Source organism: Haemaphysalis longicornis, unplaced genomic scaffold, assembly GCF_048455015.1.
Source record: "Haemaphysalis longicornis isolate Haplotype H1 unplaced genomic scaffold, Haemaphysalis longicornis Haplotype H1 scaffold_1, whole genome shotgun sequence".
NCBI classification, from domain to species: domain Eukaryota; kingdom Metazoa; phylum Arthropoda; class Arachnida; order Ixodida; family Ixodidae; genus Haemaphysalis; species Haemaphysalis longicornis.
In genome coordinates, this window is record NW_027526203.1 from 136,867,002 (window position 1) to 136,881,301 (window position 14,300).

Sequence of the window (14,300 nt, forward strand, 5' to 3'; positions counted from 1 at the left end):
CAACCAAACCATATTGAAATGTCTCTTATAACTGAGTTTTTGTTGTAACAGTGTCTCATGCCACGTGGTGTTACTGTAATTAAGCCCACATCTTGTGAATGGAAAACAGCCCCACTGCCATTTGAGCCAGGCAGGGCAGGTGACTGTGGGGCATCTGGATTAGTGCCTGTAAATGAATAACTCAGTGCAAGCATGCACATCATTACCATAATCATCATCATATTCATCAAATTTCTTTATTTTCATCTGGTGTGACAAGCCTTTGCCAGGCTGACCTTGCCAGTTTCATTGGATGTCGGGCAAAAGCACGGCCCACATTCACCAAAATAACACTGTAGTTCCAATTGCGTTGTAAGGGGCTCGCAGATATTGGCAAAAGCCAGGGATTCTGTCGTTTTGGGCCAAAGGCTGTGGCGTCGTGCTGCTGAGACCAAAGATGCAGGGTCAATCTTGGCCATGGGTAAAAGCGTTTCAGGTGGTCTTAAATAATCTGCAGCCCCCCACTACAGCGTGTCTCAGAGCCCAGGTGGAGGTTTAGTGCATCTAATCTGCGAAATTTTGAGAAAAAAAAAATTAAATCTTTTGTAAGTGTGGCAAGGTCTCACCATGATCATTCGTTGTCAAGGTCAAAAGAAGCGAGGTAATGGGAAGGAGCGTGGCTCTTCTTTGCTCTGAATGTTTTGGCGGTCAAGCAGTAATGCAGGCTGCTCTGTTCCTCAGTGCATTGTACAAGGAGCTGGTGATGACCGGGCTATAAAATGAAAGTGTAGTAAAGGGCATGGAAATTGTGGACCACACCTGGGAAATTCGAACCATGAATGTAATTTTGCAAAAGGGGTGAAACGTTCGAATATGATTTTTTGACGCTGTGTGCAGATTCGGAAAGTGGGTGCTAGGCTATCGCAGTGCTGATGTTATGGTACAAGCACACAATATTTGGGACCTGGCAATCAAATTGCAAAGGTGATAGGAAAATTAATATCTATGGCAGGGATGAAATCGCATAGGTGATGGGAAAATTAAAATCTATCTGAGGGGATGACATTTAAGCTCAGTAATTTGGGCCGCAGTGTTAATTTGTCCTTGAGAACTTAGAGGGGTGAAATGTAAATTTGAAATTTCAGTCATTGTGGAAACTTGATCTCAATGTGAAAGAAATCCTGGGTTCGGAGTGGCAATGTCAAATTCCGGAGTTAGAGAAGGGGATGGAGGCAGCAAATGTGCACTGGATTCTGGCACGGTGGAATGAGGGGTGCCGGAAATGGCAGCTAAGACGCGGTTGCCACTCATCTGGCGGCCGCAGTGTCCAACTGGAGACACGACAAGGCAGTGCCAGCAGAGGAGCAGGGCAGCTGCAAGCGAGACACCAGGGGGAACTGGGTAGCCAGTCACACTTTCTCCTGTCCTGCTTCGAGTGAGGTGTGCGACGTACGCGAGGGGAAAGCAACAAAACAATGCGCGTAGCTGGTGCGCGCTGTTCAGTGCATCATGGCAGAGTTTTACACGCAACCGAGCGCGGTGAGAGCCCTCTGGCACGAGGCGCACACAAGGCTGTCGTGAATGAGTGCAAGTAGATGAGGTGCTGCACTTACCGACACCCCGCTCCAGCAGAGCGCCAGCTTACACGCGCTGCCGGCAGACGGCTGTGTGTGCTTGGCTGGAGTTCGGCATGCACTGTGACGAGCCTCTCACCTGTCGGCCCTGCTGGAGTGGCCTCCACTGGCTTCTCTCGAGGGCCTTGGAAGTGCACGCTCAGTGTCTGCCTGCCAGGAGCTCCAGTTGTGCAGTGCTTGCGCGTTGCCAGCTGTGTTCCTTGCCTGCTGCAGCTCGGTGGTGATGGCTTGTGCACTCCCTAGGAGGAGTGTGGCTAGGGCGCAGTGGGACACTCTCGTGCCTAATCGGGTCCCCCGTTGCAGCTACCATTTTTTGCAGCGTAGTTTGCACTCGGTCCCTCACCCTGAAGGGCATTTGGCAGCGGGGCACGCATGCTTTCGCACTCACTGTGTCCCGAGGTGCCCCCTTCACCTTTACACCGTGCTGTCTGTTTACAGTGCTCCCAGCCCATTCGTGCCTTTTGACGGGTTGTAGGAAGCCAGCCACGCTGGCTCATGCTAGTGGCCAGCTGGCATTGTGTGGCTTCTCCCCGAGGAGTATTTTTAGGTGCCTTGGCATTTTAGGGGCTCCGTGTGGCCCCAGCGGGGGGGGCCAGGGACGCTGAGGCGAGCGTCCTGAGAGAGCAGCCTTGCTGCGGGTGCCGCGGCTGTTGTTTGTTGCAGAAAAACTGGCGGAGGCGACGCGCAAGTTCAGCAACCTCAAGTCGGAGCTGAACAACTACATCAGCAAGCTGGAGTCGCACCGGCTGAGCGGCAGTGGGCGCTCGGGCAGCGGCCGGCTGGCCCTGATACGGGCCTTCGACCGCCAGGCGCAGGAGGTCAAGATCCACACGCGCAAGATCCACGACCTCAAGCTGGCCTTCAGCGAGTTCTACCTGAGCCTGATCCTGCTGCAGAACTACCAGAACCTCAACTTCACCGGCTTTCGCAAGATCCTCAAGAAGCACGACAAGGTCGGGCCCTTAAGTAGTTTCGTCCGTTTAGCGAGCAAGTTTTGTTTCGTTCACGGCTGTGGACCATTAGTAAGTGCTGCTGTCTCTCGTACGAGTGCGGGGGCTGCAAGGGGCACAGAGAAAAGGGTAGGACCAGTTTAAATGTGAATTTCCTGAAATGTGTTACAGTACGCCTGCTAGAATGAAACCCTAGTGGCACCAGCCAGCTCACGTTAAAATTTGAAAACGGTCGTGTTTGGCACGCACTTCTCGCAGGGGAGCCCACAGCTATAGGGCGTTGCTATAGCTGCAATGTTGGTACACTGCGGGTGTGGTGTGAGGCCGTGAACTTACCTGTCTCTCTTATCTTGAGCAGCCCTGAGAAAACTGGGAGCAGTGCTCCAGGAGGGGCAGTGGGGCCGTCATGTGCAGGCCGTGTGTAACAAATGTTCAGATGCGATGAAAGAGCGCGGCATGACTGTTCCACTGTGGCAGTGGCCGCCTCACTTCAGTTGGAACGAAATGTCCTGCAGTGTCAGGCGTGGGGTGGCCTGTTGTGCATGCACGGCATTAGGTGTGGACTGCCTTCCCGACTGGGCTCCGAGGAATGAGAGCAGCAGGAAAGAGGGGGTCTGTGATGGCTGAGCTGCCTGGGAGGGGAGCCATCCGGCACATTGTGACACCCCTCCGAGGCCTCCTCGCGTCGCGGCTCAGTCCAACCGGTGTCCAGTGGTCGGAGGAGGTGGCCAGTGAGTGCCAGCATTCCTGGACCTGTGGCGTGACCTCGGGCGGACTAAGCGGCATGAGAGTAGTTTTCCCGGGAGGGAGGAGAGGATGGGGAAGTGGTGGGAAACGTGTGGTATGGTGTTAAAAATGTGCTAATCTGACACGATCGTGCAGGCATTCTTCCACCGTTTTTCAAGTTGTCACGACTAGTGTGCTGTTGTGCTTTCTGGCCAAGTGAAGTGTCAAAGCTCTTTTTTGAGCTTTAATGTAAAGCCTTGTGCCGTGTGTGCACGTGCCGCACTTTGGAAGGCAGGAAATGTGTGTGACACTTGTTATGACTAAGGTATAAGCTTGGGCGTGTTGGTACAGCATTCTCGGAACAGTGCAAAGGGACGAGGACGAGGTGTAGACGGGACACAGCGCAGTCCCGTCTACACCTCGTCCACGTCCCTTTGTGCTGTTCCGAAAACTTGTTATGAACTGCAGATAAAACGAACAATACCAAGTTTGGTATAAGTTGGCTCGATTGTATTTGGTCACAATTACGATGCCATGTCGGTTGTTCTGCCCGCATTTCATGGAAGTGGTGTGGCTCTCACTGCACGGCTTCATGCACTGAGGGCAAAGAGTGTGTGAATTTTATTAACCCCAGGACAGCGAACACAGTTCTTATTTTCAGTTCTGAAAAATGTACTTGCTTTGTGGAAAACCTTCACTCCATGTGCTTGCAGGTGTGTCTCCTACCAGATCCATGGACACATTATCAATTGCCGCTTCCAACGCAGCTGGGCATGACGTTGAAGCGATGAGGGTGGGCTTGCGACAAACGGGGCAAAACTCTGCAAATTTGAAATCCCAGACAGCCAAGATCAGTTGGTGTTGTGGGTGGAAAAAAGCTGCACAAAGACTTGCCTCGTGTAGCAAAGTTCATGTATTGTGCGGCTCACCTGACAAGTGGCGAAATCGGTGCACAAATGTTTTCCAAGCCCTCTAAAAGAAGACTTCATGCTTGGCGATGTGAAGGCAGGGAAAAAAGGCGGCAAGCGTAACAGGCTTCGTTTTGATTATGTGAACTTCGGATGATAGGCATTTTTGGCGACAGGCAAAAGAACACCACTGAGTTTAAGTTGAGCCAGGTTTGCTTTCAAGCACGGATGGGCAGATATTTTTGTTTAGGTTCCAAGATAGTGATGAGTGCATAGCTTGTTCAAAAGATGCTGGGATGCTTGCTTGCAAAATTTTTGGTGTGCCTTGTGAGGCGGTGAAGTGAATGGGAGGCGTTCTTCAGTGTGGGCGAATGCTCAAGGCTGGACAGCAGCATGGGTTGTTACTGTACAGCCAGTGGGGGTGTGATCTCTGCCCCCGGCAAGTGGTGGAAGGGTGTCTGTGTGTGCAGCTGTTGGGCACCAACCTGGGGGGCCAGTGGCGGCAGGCAAACGTGGAGGCAGCCCCCTTCTACACCAACAAGGACATCGACCGGCTCATCCAGGAGACTGAGGTGAGTGGGCGGGCAAGTGGGTGTGTCCCCCCTCGTGCTCATCGCGTTGGTGGCCTCACTGCAGAGCTTGGTGACCACCATGCTAGAAGGTGGGGACCGGCAGAAGGCCATGAAGCGGCTACGGGTGCCCCCACTGGGCGATCAGGTGAGCCGAAGGAATTTGCATTGCAATGCTCTATTCTAGTCGCTTCAGCCATTCCCAGGTCAGGTGCCACAGGAGAGTCACAGAAGAGAGAGGCAGATGATAACATTGCCGCTGTCTACGAGTAAACAGCTTGGCAGATGTGCCACTGCGTACAGCAGTGATTTTAGTCATTTTCTTGTTGCGAGAAGAAGGGCAGTGGGGTGGGTAAAGACAATCAAGAAGTTTAGTTGTACCTCTGCTACGTTTGTTATTCGAGTATAGGGGGGTGTAGTTGCGAAGTGCAGTTGAACGCCGCTACAATGAACTCCACTCCAAGAAAATATTTCAGCTAGCCGTAGAAGTCCATGGATCGAAGTCCTTGCCACAGCGAACCTTTTGTCAGGCTTGCTTTCGCCCTGTGGGGCTGGGCTTGAACATTTATTCTACAATAAGGTAAGCACAACGCCAGCCATTGTAACTTTTTATACATTCACGGTGCTTAGTTTCACCAAAAACATGCGCAGGCACCACCACCCGTAGACAAAAACCATGACAAAAGCGGGAGAGTCTGCTTCCAGGTTGCTAGATTATGGGCGGGGCTTAGTCGAGGAGTGTCAGTGATGACGTCACTAAAATTGTGCTTTTAAGTTTTTTTTTTTTACAAGAAGCTGGGTCTGTACTCTCTTTTCTTTCTTTCTTTTTTTCTTGTCAAGACTGTCAGGTTGCTCACTCAGTCACTTGGTGGGGGCCTGTGTGGGGACATTCTCTAAAGGGGCAACATGGGAGTGCGGGTGGTGTGCAGGGCTGGCTTACCTATGTGAGGGGTTTCGTTGCCTTGACACCTCCTTTTATGGAAGCGTGGCCTGTTTCAACGCTTGTTTGCCACCTTGTGCGGGCTTGTGGGCACTGGCCGCACGCACTAGGTGTGCCACTGGAGGGGCTGCGGGAGTCACCTACTCCCGCTGGGTGCCAGTGTGGCCATAAAGGGTAGCCAGCAGCATCCCCAAAATCCACCAAGAGTTTGCGGCGTCATGTGGGAATGCTGCGATGGGTTCGACTCACCGACAGTACGACGACAGGCTCCAAAGGGCCAAGGAGATGAACGGGGCCCCTATTAGCCCAGTGGTGATAGCATCGACAGGGCAAGGTAATCACAAGGGACCACTTACATGTGCCTCATTGACCGGCTGCCGGAAGTGTCAGGACAGTTAAGGCCACACGGGGCCCGGCCGCATTGCACCAGGGCTAGAACCTCGTCCTTCTCTAACCCAAGGGGGGCCCAAGAGTAGCCAACCACCGTTGCTGTGCACTCTCGACAAGGCAGGAGAGACAGGTGGTGGAGCCGTCTCGGCTAGTCGGGGCATCTCCATCGTTAACGGGTGGGCATAGTGCATGCGGAATGGGCATAGTCCCCCGCACCTCTCTGTGGTACGATCGCCCGCTGTCTGATGAGCGTGCATCTCCCCTGCTGCAGCAATCCCCCTGGGTGACCTTCAAGGTGGGGCTCTTCTCTGGTGCCTACATCGTGCTCATCATTGCAGTCATCCTCTCAGGTGGGACCTCTTCCCATTGGCCCTGCTCTGTTTAGAGTTCGTGCAGTTACTTTTTATAGCCAGTACTTTCTGGGCTGTGATCCATCAACAATATCAATCATGTCGCGTGCCTCATTTGTTACAATGCCAAAAATTTCTATTGCAGTTCATGAACATTGACGCATAAAAGAGGAGCATCAAATTCCTTCACAAATTTAAAAATCAAGGCGAATCAGCTAGCCCTGAGTTGGCATCAACTATCGAAAGGAGAGGTAATCTCGCCTTTCTTTATGGAAGTGTAATCAAAGTGGTCCTTCATTCACGCTTGAATTTTTTGAGAGAGCACTCTGGTTTAGACATGGTCAAACTGGTGTATATCGAGCACTGAGCGGGAGGAGGCACAGCTCTGCTCGAAATCGGTTAAATTTTTCCTGTTTGCTGACGTCATTTTGACAGTGATGCGGCTTAAAGTGTGGAAATCTGAGCAAGACTCCACCCAGTGGAAGTGCTGCCTGCTGCCGGGAAGGTGACTCCCTCCCTCTCCCACCCAGGCGTGTTCAGCCAGACGCGGGACGACTGGCGCATCGTGTTCCGCCTGTACCGAGGCACCCTCCTCATCATCCTCTTCATGTTCCTCATCGGCGTCAACGTGTACGGCTGGCGCACGTCAGGCGTCAACCACGTGCTCATCTTTGAGCTCGACCCCAGGAACCACCTCTCCGAGCAGCATCTCATGGAGGTGGGTGCCTGTCTGCTGCACTGGGACCTCGTCGGTTTGAACTCCAGGGGGGGGTCGGACCACAGCGTCAGTTCCAGACTCGACTGTATTGCGACAAAGTTCTGAAACTGGTTGCTGCAGTACATGCACAAGGAAGTAATACAGTATAGCCCACTTATAGCAAACCCGGTTTTAACGAAATCCCGGCTATAACGAACAAATCTTCGTTTCCCATAACCATTTGTATACATAGATTTTATGTCCACATATAGTGAAAAACAGATGTAACGAACTGATTTCTGTTTGCCGATGTGTTTGCTATATAACCAGGCTGGACTGTACATGGAAACGAAATTAATCATTGGCTGTGGATGCCACGATTTGAAGCGCAACAAAAGCACACAAACGAAGAACAGAGTAGACGAGACAGGACAGACGAGTAGACGAGACAGACGAGATAGTGCCTGTCTCATCTACTCTGTTCTTTGTCCGTGTGCTTTTGTTGCGCTTCAAATCATGGCATCTATTCACCAACTAGCCCAGCAAGAAGTTCTTATTGGCTGTGGAGTGGATCATGGCTGGTGCAACTTTCTGTGTGATACAAATTTGCGAACCTTTTGCCTAAGTGCATTGCATAGGATTGGCTGAAAATTTGGTGTTACAAACATATTCTTGCATCACAGTGGACGATAAGATTGGCAAGAGCTCTTATTGGAGGGGACGCACAGTCTCAAAAAATGGCTCGCCTTCTTGTCATGTCACGAAGTTTGGCCAGGTAACTGTGCCACTTCATTTGTTGTCGTCGCAAATTAGCCACTGCAGTTTTGAAACTCAATCATGTGCCGCCACCGCCTTAGGGGCAGAAAGGGTCTGAGAAAACGACGGCAAAATGGGCTTCACTGCAAATTTTCTTAAACAAAGTTGCAGTGTGTCTCTGTGCTATGTGCAACACTTTGCACCAAGCTTTTTTACCTGTGCCATCTTTTGCCCAGATAGCACCAGGCTCTTTCATGTGTGCCATCCTGTGCTTCAATGGCCAAATTACACCACAAGAAATGCGCGGCTGCGGCTTAGCTTTGGATTAGCTCAAAAGCAGAAGGGGCAGCAAGCCTTTTCCTTGGACTTTGTAGGGTTGCGTTTACCCTTTTTGCCTTGCCTATTCTGCCTGGTGCGTCACAGAGGATGGCAAACAAGTGTGGGAATGTTTGAAACTTTTGAATATCAATCAGTACAAAGGATGTGATATTCGATTGTTTGAACCGAATCGCACCACTCAACAACTTCGCATATTATGATGCGAAACTGCTAGTGAACATGGTGAGTCAGAAATCCGGTGTCCTCGGCACAAAATGGCCGCCAGTGGGTGGCACACAAAGTGCCTGCAGATGGGTCGTAGAATAGGAGCATGAGTTGAAAGAAAACAATGGGCAAAATGGGGTCGGGGGTCTCTGCAGCGTAATGCAAGCAAGCATCCCCCACAGTGACACTGGCTGACTCAAGGTGGCCCTAGTGTTTTCGATGTGCCCATCGGCTCGAAATGTGTGTTAGAGACATGTACAAACTTACACGAGTAACTTCACCGGGCTCACTGCAAAAGCATCAGTAAGGCGAGCAGCAAGCAGGTTACCGCTAAATGTCCTCTGTATTTGGTAACACCCGTGCAAGTTTGTGTAAAGCCGACTAAAGTATGGCGAGAAGAAGGAAGAGACACAAAGGGAAAAGGTAAATGCGCTGTGTCCACTGACTTAGAAACGTATGTTAGAGACACGTACTGAGCCCTGCATGACTAATTTTAGCACGCTAGTCACTGAAACAGCAAGGTGCATTCCCGCTAGTTCACCTCTTTGCATGGCTATTTGAACGCAGGTTTGGGGGTATGTGCCGAGTCATGGTAACTGAAAAACAAAAAACGGCAGAAAAGATAAAAGATGTTTGTAATAATTGGAGGACACATTCGACAACTGGACACTAATTGTTGCGTAACCACTACATCACGACGACTGCGTTGGTGCCCCCGTAGTTCTGTTGAAGTTTGAAAATGCAAAGGGACAGTTGTTTCAGTGAACATGGAAAGAGGAGAAATTCCCCATTAAAAACCTGTGCCAAATAGTATAACCTTTGCAACCAATTTCAATTCGTTGGGCCCTCGATGTATCACACTTTGAGCGCCTGCAATAGACTGCCACCAACATACACCGCCTTCCTCTGGCGACAGGCTTTTTTGCAATGCACCAGTGATGTGCGGGGACGGGAGGGAGGCGCTTCGGGGGGCGCCTGTTATCTCCTTGGCATCGGCCCTTGTGCTTCTCTTTTGCCATCCTGATAAGGCTCTGGAGCACTAAAGCTGTCCCTTTTTCTCGATAGTCCTAACACCTCTAGTCAACAGAGAGCGAACTCTCTCTAGGTTATTGACCTAGTCCCAGATTTTCCATATTACAGGATATCTTGGCAATGCTGTATACCACTGCTCTATACCTCGCCCAATGCTGTATACCACTGCACCTATACCTGCATCTTTGCAGGCACTTCAAGCCACCCGTGCAAAGTAAGCAGAAGCGTGGTTCGGAACCAAGTACCATGCCCCAAAGCGTACTATGATAATGTGCCCAAGACATGGACATTGTGTCATCAGGTCTACAAAATCACCATACTACCATACTAGTCCCTGCAGTGGAATAGAAGCCGTGTAAGTGCCGTACTGGGACATGGAAGCAGGGATAGGACAGCGACTTTGCAGACACTGCCAACAACAGTGGGATGAACAGGCACAAGCACAGAGGGGTAAATACTTCACAGACAGTATATGTCCACTCGGGTATCGAGGTGTGGACAGTGAACAACCTTCAGTTTACGACAGGTGTGGAAAAGGCGTTTGGAGTTGAATGTGAAGCCAGTGACCATGTGAGACAGCAACACTTCCCTGAAATTTACACTCGCACCCCTCGCAATTGTTAGCAGACCAACCAGTGCTCGTAAATACGTCTTATCCCGCTACAATGGTACTTGCAGAGCTAGTCTCTGATGGTGCGCAGCTGCAGCCTCTCAGAGCATGCCCTTGGGACGCAGATGGCGGCCATCTTCGGGGTCCTGTGGGCCCTGAGTGTGCTGGCGTTCCTGTACTCGGGGCCCCTGGCCATCCCCACGTATGCCAACCCGCTGGCCCTGCTGCTGCTGATGCTGGTGTTTCTGGTGAACCCCCTGCACACCATGCGGCACCAGGCGCGCTTCTGGCTGCTGCGGGTGCTGGGGCGCATCTTTGCGGCACCCTTCTTCTACGTGGGCTTTGCGGACTTCTGGCTGGCCGACCAGCTCAACAGCCTTGTGCCCGTCTTCATCGACGCCCAGTACTTTGTCTGCTTCTACGCCACCGACTTCCAGTGGATGGAGAACAGTGGTGGGCACTGCCTGCTGCTAGCAAATCGGTGCAACGTCCAGCCAACCTCGTCTGCGCATGCGCAGAAACGGCGGCTCTTTTTCTGAGCGCACAATGGAAGCCGTACTGATGCGTGCCTCCCCAGGGGTGGAAATTCGTTCCCATTCTGTGATTTCACGAGTCAGGCGTGTTTTGTGCTTCTTAATGACGGGTGGAAAAGTGTACTTTGGCCAAACTGGGAGGTGAGGTAACAGTAGGTTGAGGGACCATGTAAACAATGGAAAAAATGTGCGGAGGGAAAAAATATGGGTTTTCTGGCAAGATATTGTTTCTATTGCATAGACTGTTCGCTCGATTTGGAAAGTAGTTTTATCATTAAAGGGACACTAAAGGGTAAAAACAAGTTGGTCTGTATCGATAGATTGCGGTGCTGAGAATGTAAATACACCATTCTCGCGACTAGCAGTTGTTTAATAAGACAGAAAACGCCATAAACGTAAAAACAGGCGACGCCGCCGCGTACGCTTTTGAGTACCACGGTTTATGTCACGAAAGTTGTTAATGGCAAGAGCTCATTGGAGAAGCATCTATAAATGGTTTCCTAAAATAAATAGTTCCTAAATTGTTGAGCACATGAAATAAACGCTAGTCAAAGCTTTCCGCGAGCTCATTGTATCTAAAACACACAGACTACAGCTTTTAAATGCTGCGAGGCAGGCTGCTTCCCTCACTATTTAGTCGGCCATCATAGTTTCAGTATCATTTTCGAAAAGCATTGGTGCGCAATTAGTGAAGTCAATAACCTAAGACTGTGACCGCCCGAGCTTCTGCAAGCAATATACCTTGCAGGAAGCAGCCAAAGTCCCTTCATTAGAAGCGGCAAAAAGAACAAGATGCACTGTGGGTGGTTAGGCGACTTGCCTGACTTTCCAAACTCCCATTCTCCGCGCGTGGTTATTGGTATCGGTAAAGCATGCCAGCGCCCAGTTCAAACATTATCGCCCGTGAAATGAACTTACTGCGAGTGGTTAGCTCATCGATCCGCCCTTGTGCTTTTCCGCTTGCCTCAAGCCGCCGTTGATAATTTGTAAAGCGCACGTCGCTCTGCCCGTGTTATGTTTTAGCCAGACAAAGCACAGGCAATGACGACTACTCGACACAGCTGCCGTGAAGAGTGCTTATTTCATGCTAGGTTGGTGCCGGATGAGGTGAAGTGAAGGTGCCCTCCTGAATGGCACCAGCCGGGAGCCCAGGATGCCACACTTGATACTCGAAATGAAGCTTGTTGCTTCTAAAGGAGCTTTGCTGGCAGACGGCTGGATGGGGTCTGGGAATTCAGAGTAGGCTAGCACACCAGCCGCTCGAGCATCTGAAAGTGTTTCTCATTATATCGGTGAGAAATCGGAAACGTTCAAGCCAGTGTCCCCGGCCAGAGAAACGTTGCCGTAGTCAGCCATGGCTCAAAGACGTAAAGGTTACCGTTGCCAGCGTTTACGCTCTAAACAGCACTGGTGCTGCCGGGAATTCGCTCCTATTTTATGTCACAATGGCTACGTCACGAAAAAATGTAAGGGAAGCGGGTGAGAGTGTAGCGTATTTCTCAGCAAATAAAGCATCATTACTTGTTAAACAAAAGCAGAGAGAGCTTTGAAACGTATGATCCTTCAGTTAAAACAAAATTTCATTCAGCCTTTAGTGTCCCTTTAAGGAGCACAAAACACATCGGACTTGTGAAATCATAGAATCGGAACAAATTTTAGCACTTAAGAAGGAGGTGTGCGTCAACGGGGCTTCGATTAGGCTCTCAGAAAAATGGCTGATGTTTCTATGCGTGCACAAATGAGGGCCATTGGTTGGATGGCACGCATATACGGTGTTTCATTCACAGTGAAATCAGTTGGCGGTTCAGCGCAGTCCTTGACGTTTCGTCTCCATCAATGTGGACGCTCATGTTAGCAGGCAAGAGAAGATAGCCTCGTGGTAGTATCTCACCTGCTGGCGCGGGTAGTACTGATCAGTATAGGCCATCATTCTATTAAGGAAAACGCCTCCCGGTTTGGGGGGGGGTGCAGGGCAATCAAAGCTTTCATCAAATACTGGCGACGCGGGGCTGTGGGAACAAAAGGCAGCTTTTACGCAGGTTCATACTCACAAATTGATTAAATCATAAGACGTGGGGCTGCTGACGGCTTTTTGTGCTACCATGGTTTATGCTATGCATCTTGCAAGAACGCTTCTTGTCCAGGCTTTACAAAAGGGCAGTGAAACCGTGTCCTTTTACGATGCTCCTGTCTGTTGCAGTCAGACTTCCCTATAATGTTATTGCATTTGGGTAAGTATTTTTTACTGATACAGTACAACCTGCATATTACGAACCCGGAAACAGAAAAATAATGGATATTAGGAATGCAGTTCAATTTCCTATTTCTATTTGTATGCATCCAATATGATAATAGTTGAACTCTTATGAATAAATTTTGGAGGCCCACCTCGAATACAGTTGAACCTCAATGTAAAGAAACTTGCAGCTGAAAACTTTGTTGGAAATTGTGCTAAGTCAAGGTTTGTACATTTCAGCAGTACAGATAGTGTTGCAGGTACTTCAACCCTTGTAGTACAGTTGCAAATGACATACGAACAAAATCCCTTAGAAACTGCAGCAATAATAACTAGGAGTGTGTGAGTGGTGATTATTGCTTTTGAAGCTAATGCGAAGCAAATCGTGATTTTATTTGAATAGTGCCAATCAAAAGAAGTACTTTTGAATTGAAGTGTATATTTAGTGATTTCGAGTGAGAAAAGTAAAATTATGATTTCCAAGCATGCTTTAGTAACTAACTTTTAGAAAACTAAAAGGCCTTTGTTAAAGGGTTTGCAAAATTTTTCAGTTGCATAAAACTAACCTAAAGTAGCTAATCTACCGCTGTTAGCTTTATTGATGATTGATATTGTATTTTATGTGGGGCAACTCTCATCTCAGTTGGTGGCCTCAACTACAAGTGTTTCAGTATTATAGAGCAATGAGGACATATATACTGACAAACTGTTATTGACACATCGCTCTGTAAGAAGAAAAACATAAACAACAGTTTCATGGAAGTTTGTGTCAGTAGTAGGAAGGAAACTAGCCGCATAGAGCAGTGCAAGGCGGGAAAAAGTTATCCAAATTTTCAAAACCTCGCCAGCATGCCCTCAAGCCATGCGTGATGCCATCCTGGCCTTGTCCTTGCTTGCAGGTCTCTCTCCCAGTGCCAGCAATGCATCACTTTTATTGCTGATAAACATGGGCAGCACGAATGTCTGTGCGTGCATGGCAAGGGCATTTCACATTCACCAAAGTGCGTATGCAAAGAGTTGAGGCTAGGACTGGTGCCAGTACATACTGGGATATACGTGCATGGTCGGCAAACTAGCTTTGCGAGTGCTGTGGTGTCAACACCTTCTTGTCAAGGAAACTTCGGTGTGTAGAAGTGCAAAGGTAGACAGGTGTTCTTCCTTCATCTGCCTTGCTTCTGCACAGTCCTTTATCATCCGACAAATGGGTGGGGCATGGCTGTGCAGATGCGGCGCGCTGCATGAACCGGCCCGTGAACCTGGCCCTGCGGCCCGTGCTGGCATGCCTACCGGCCTGGTTCCGGTTCGCCCAGTGCCTGCGCCGGTACCGGGATACGCGCGAGGCCTTCCCCCACCTGGCCAACGCCTCCAAATATGCCACCACCTTTTTCGTGGTGCTCTTCTCCACGTTGTTCAACGTCTACCGAGGTACCACAACTCTAATACAAAC

General features: G+C 49.9%; 1 protein-coding gene across 1 annotated transcript in view; it reads left to right on the plus strand.

The window, feature by feature from the left end:
* LOC144180709 (solute carrier family 53 member 1) overlaps nt 1-14,300 on the plus strand; it is a 68,827-nt gene that overhangs the window by 23,430 nt on the left and 31,097 nt on the right. Inside the window, exons 4-10 of the mRNA XM_077708994.1 lie at nt 2,277-2,566; nt 4,668-4,769; nt 4,834-4,914; nt 6,368-6,446; nt 6,977-7,164; nt 10,210-10,537; nt 14,078-14,278. Coding sequence (XP_077565120.1) covers nt 2,277-2,566; nt 4,668-4,769; nt 4,834-4,914; nt 6,368-6,446; nt 6,977-7,164; nt 10,210-10,537; nt 14,078-14,278 — 1,269 coding nt within the window. The remainder of the gene's footprint in view (nt 1-2,276; nt 2,567-4,667; nt 4,770-4,833; nt 4,915-6,367; nt 6,447-6,976; nt 7,165-10,209; nt 10,538-14,077; nt 14,279-14,300) is intronic.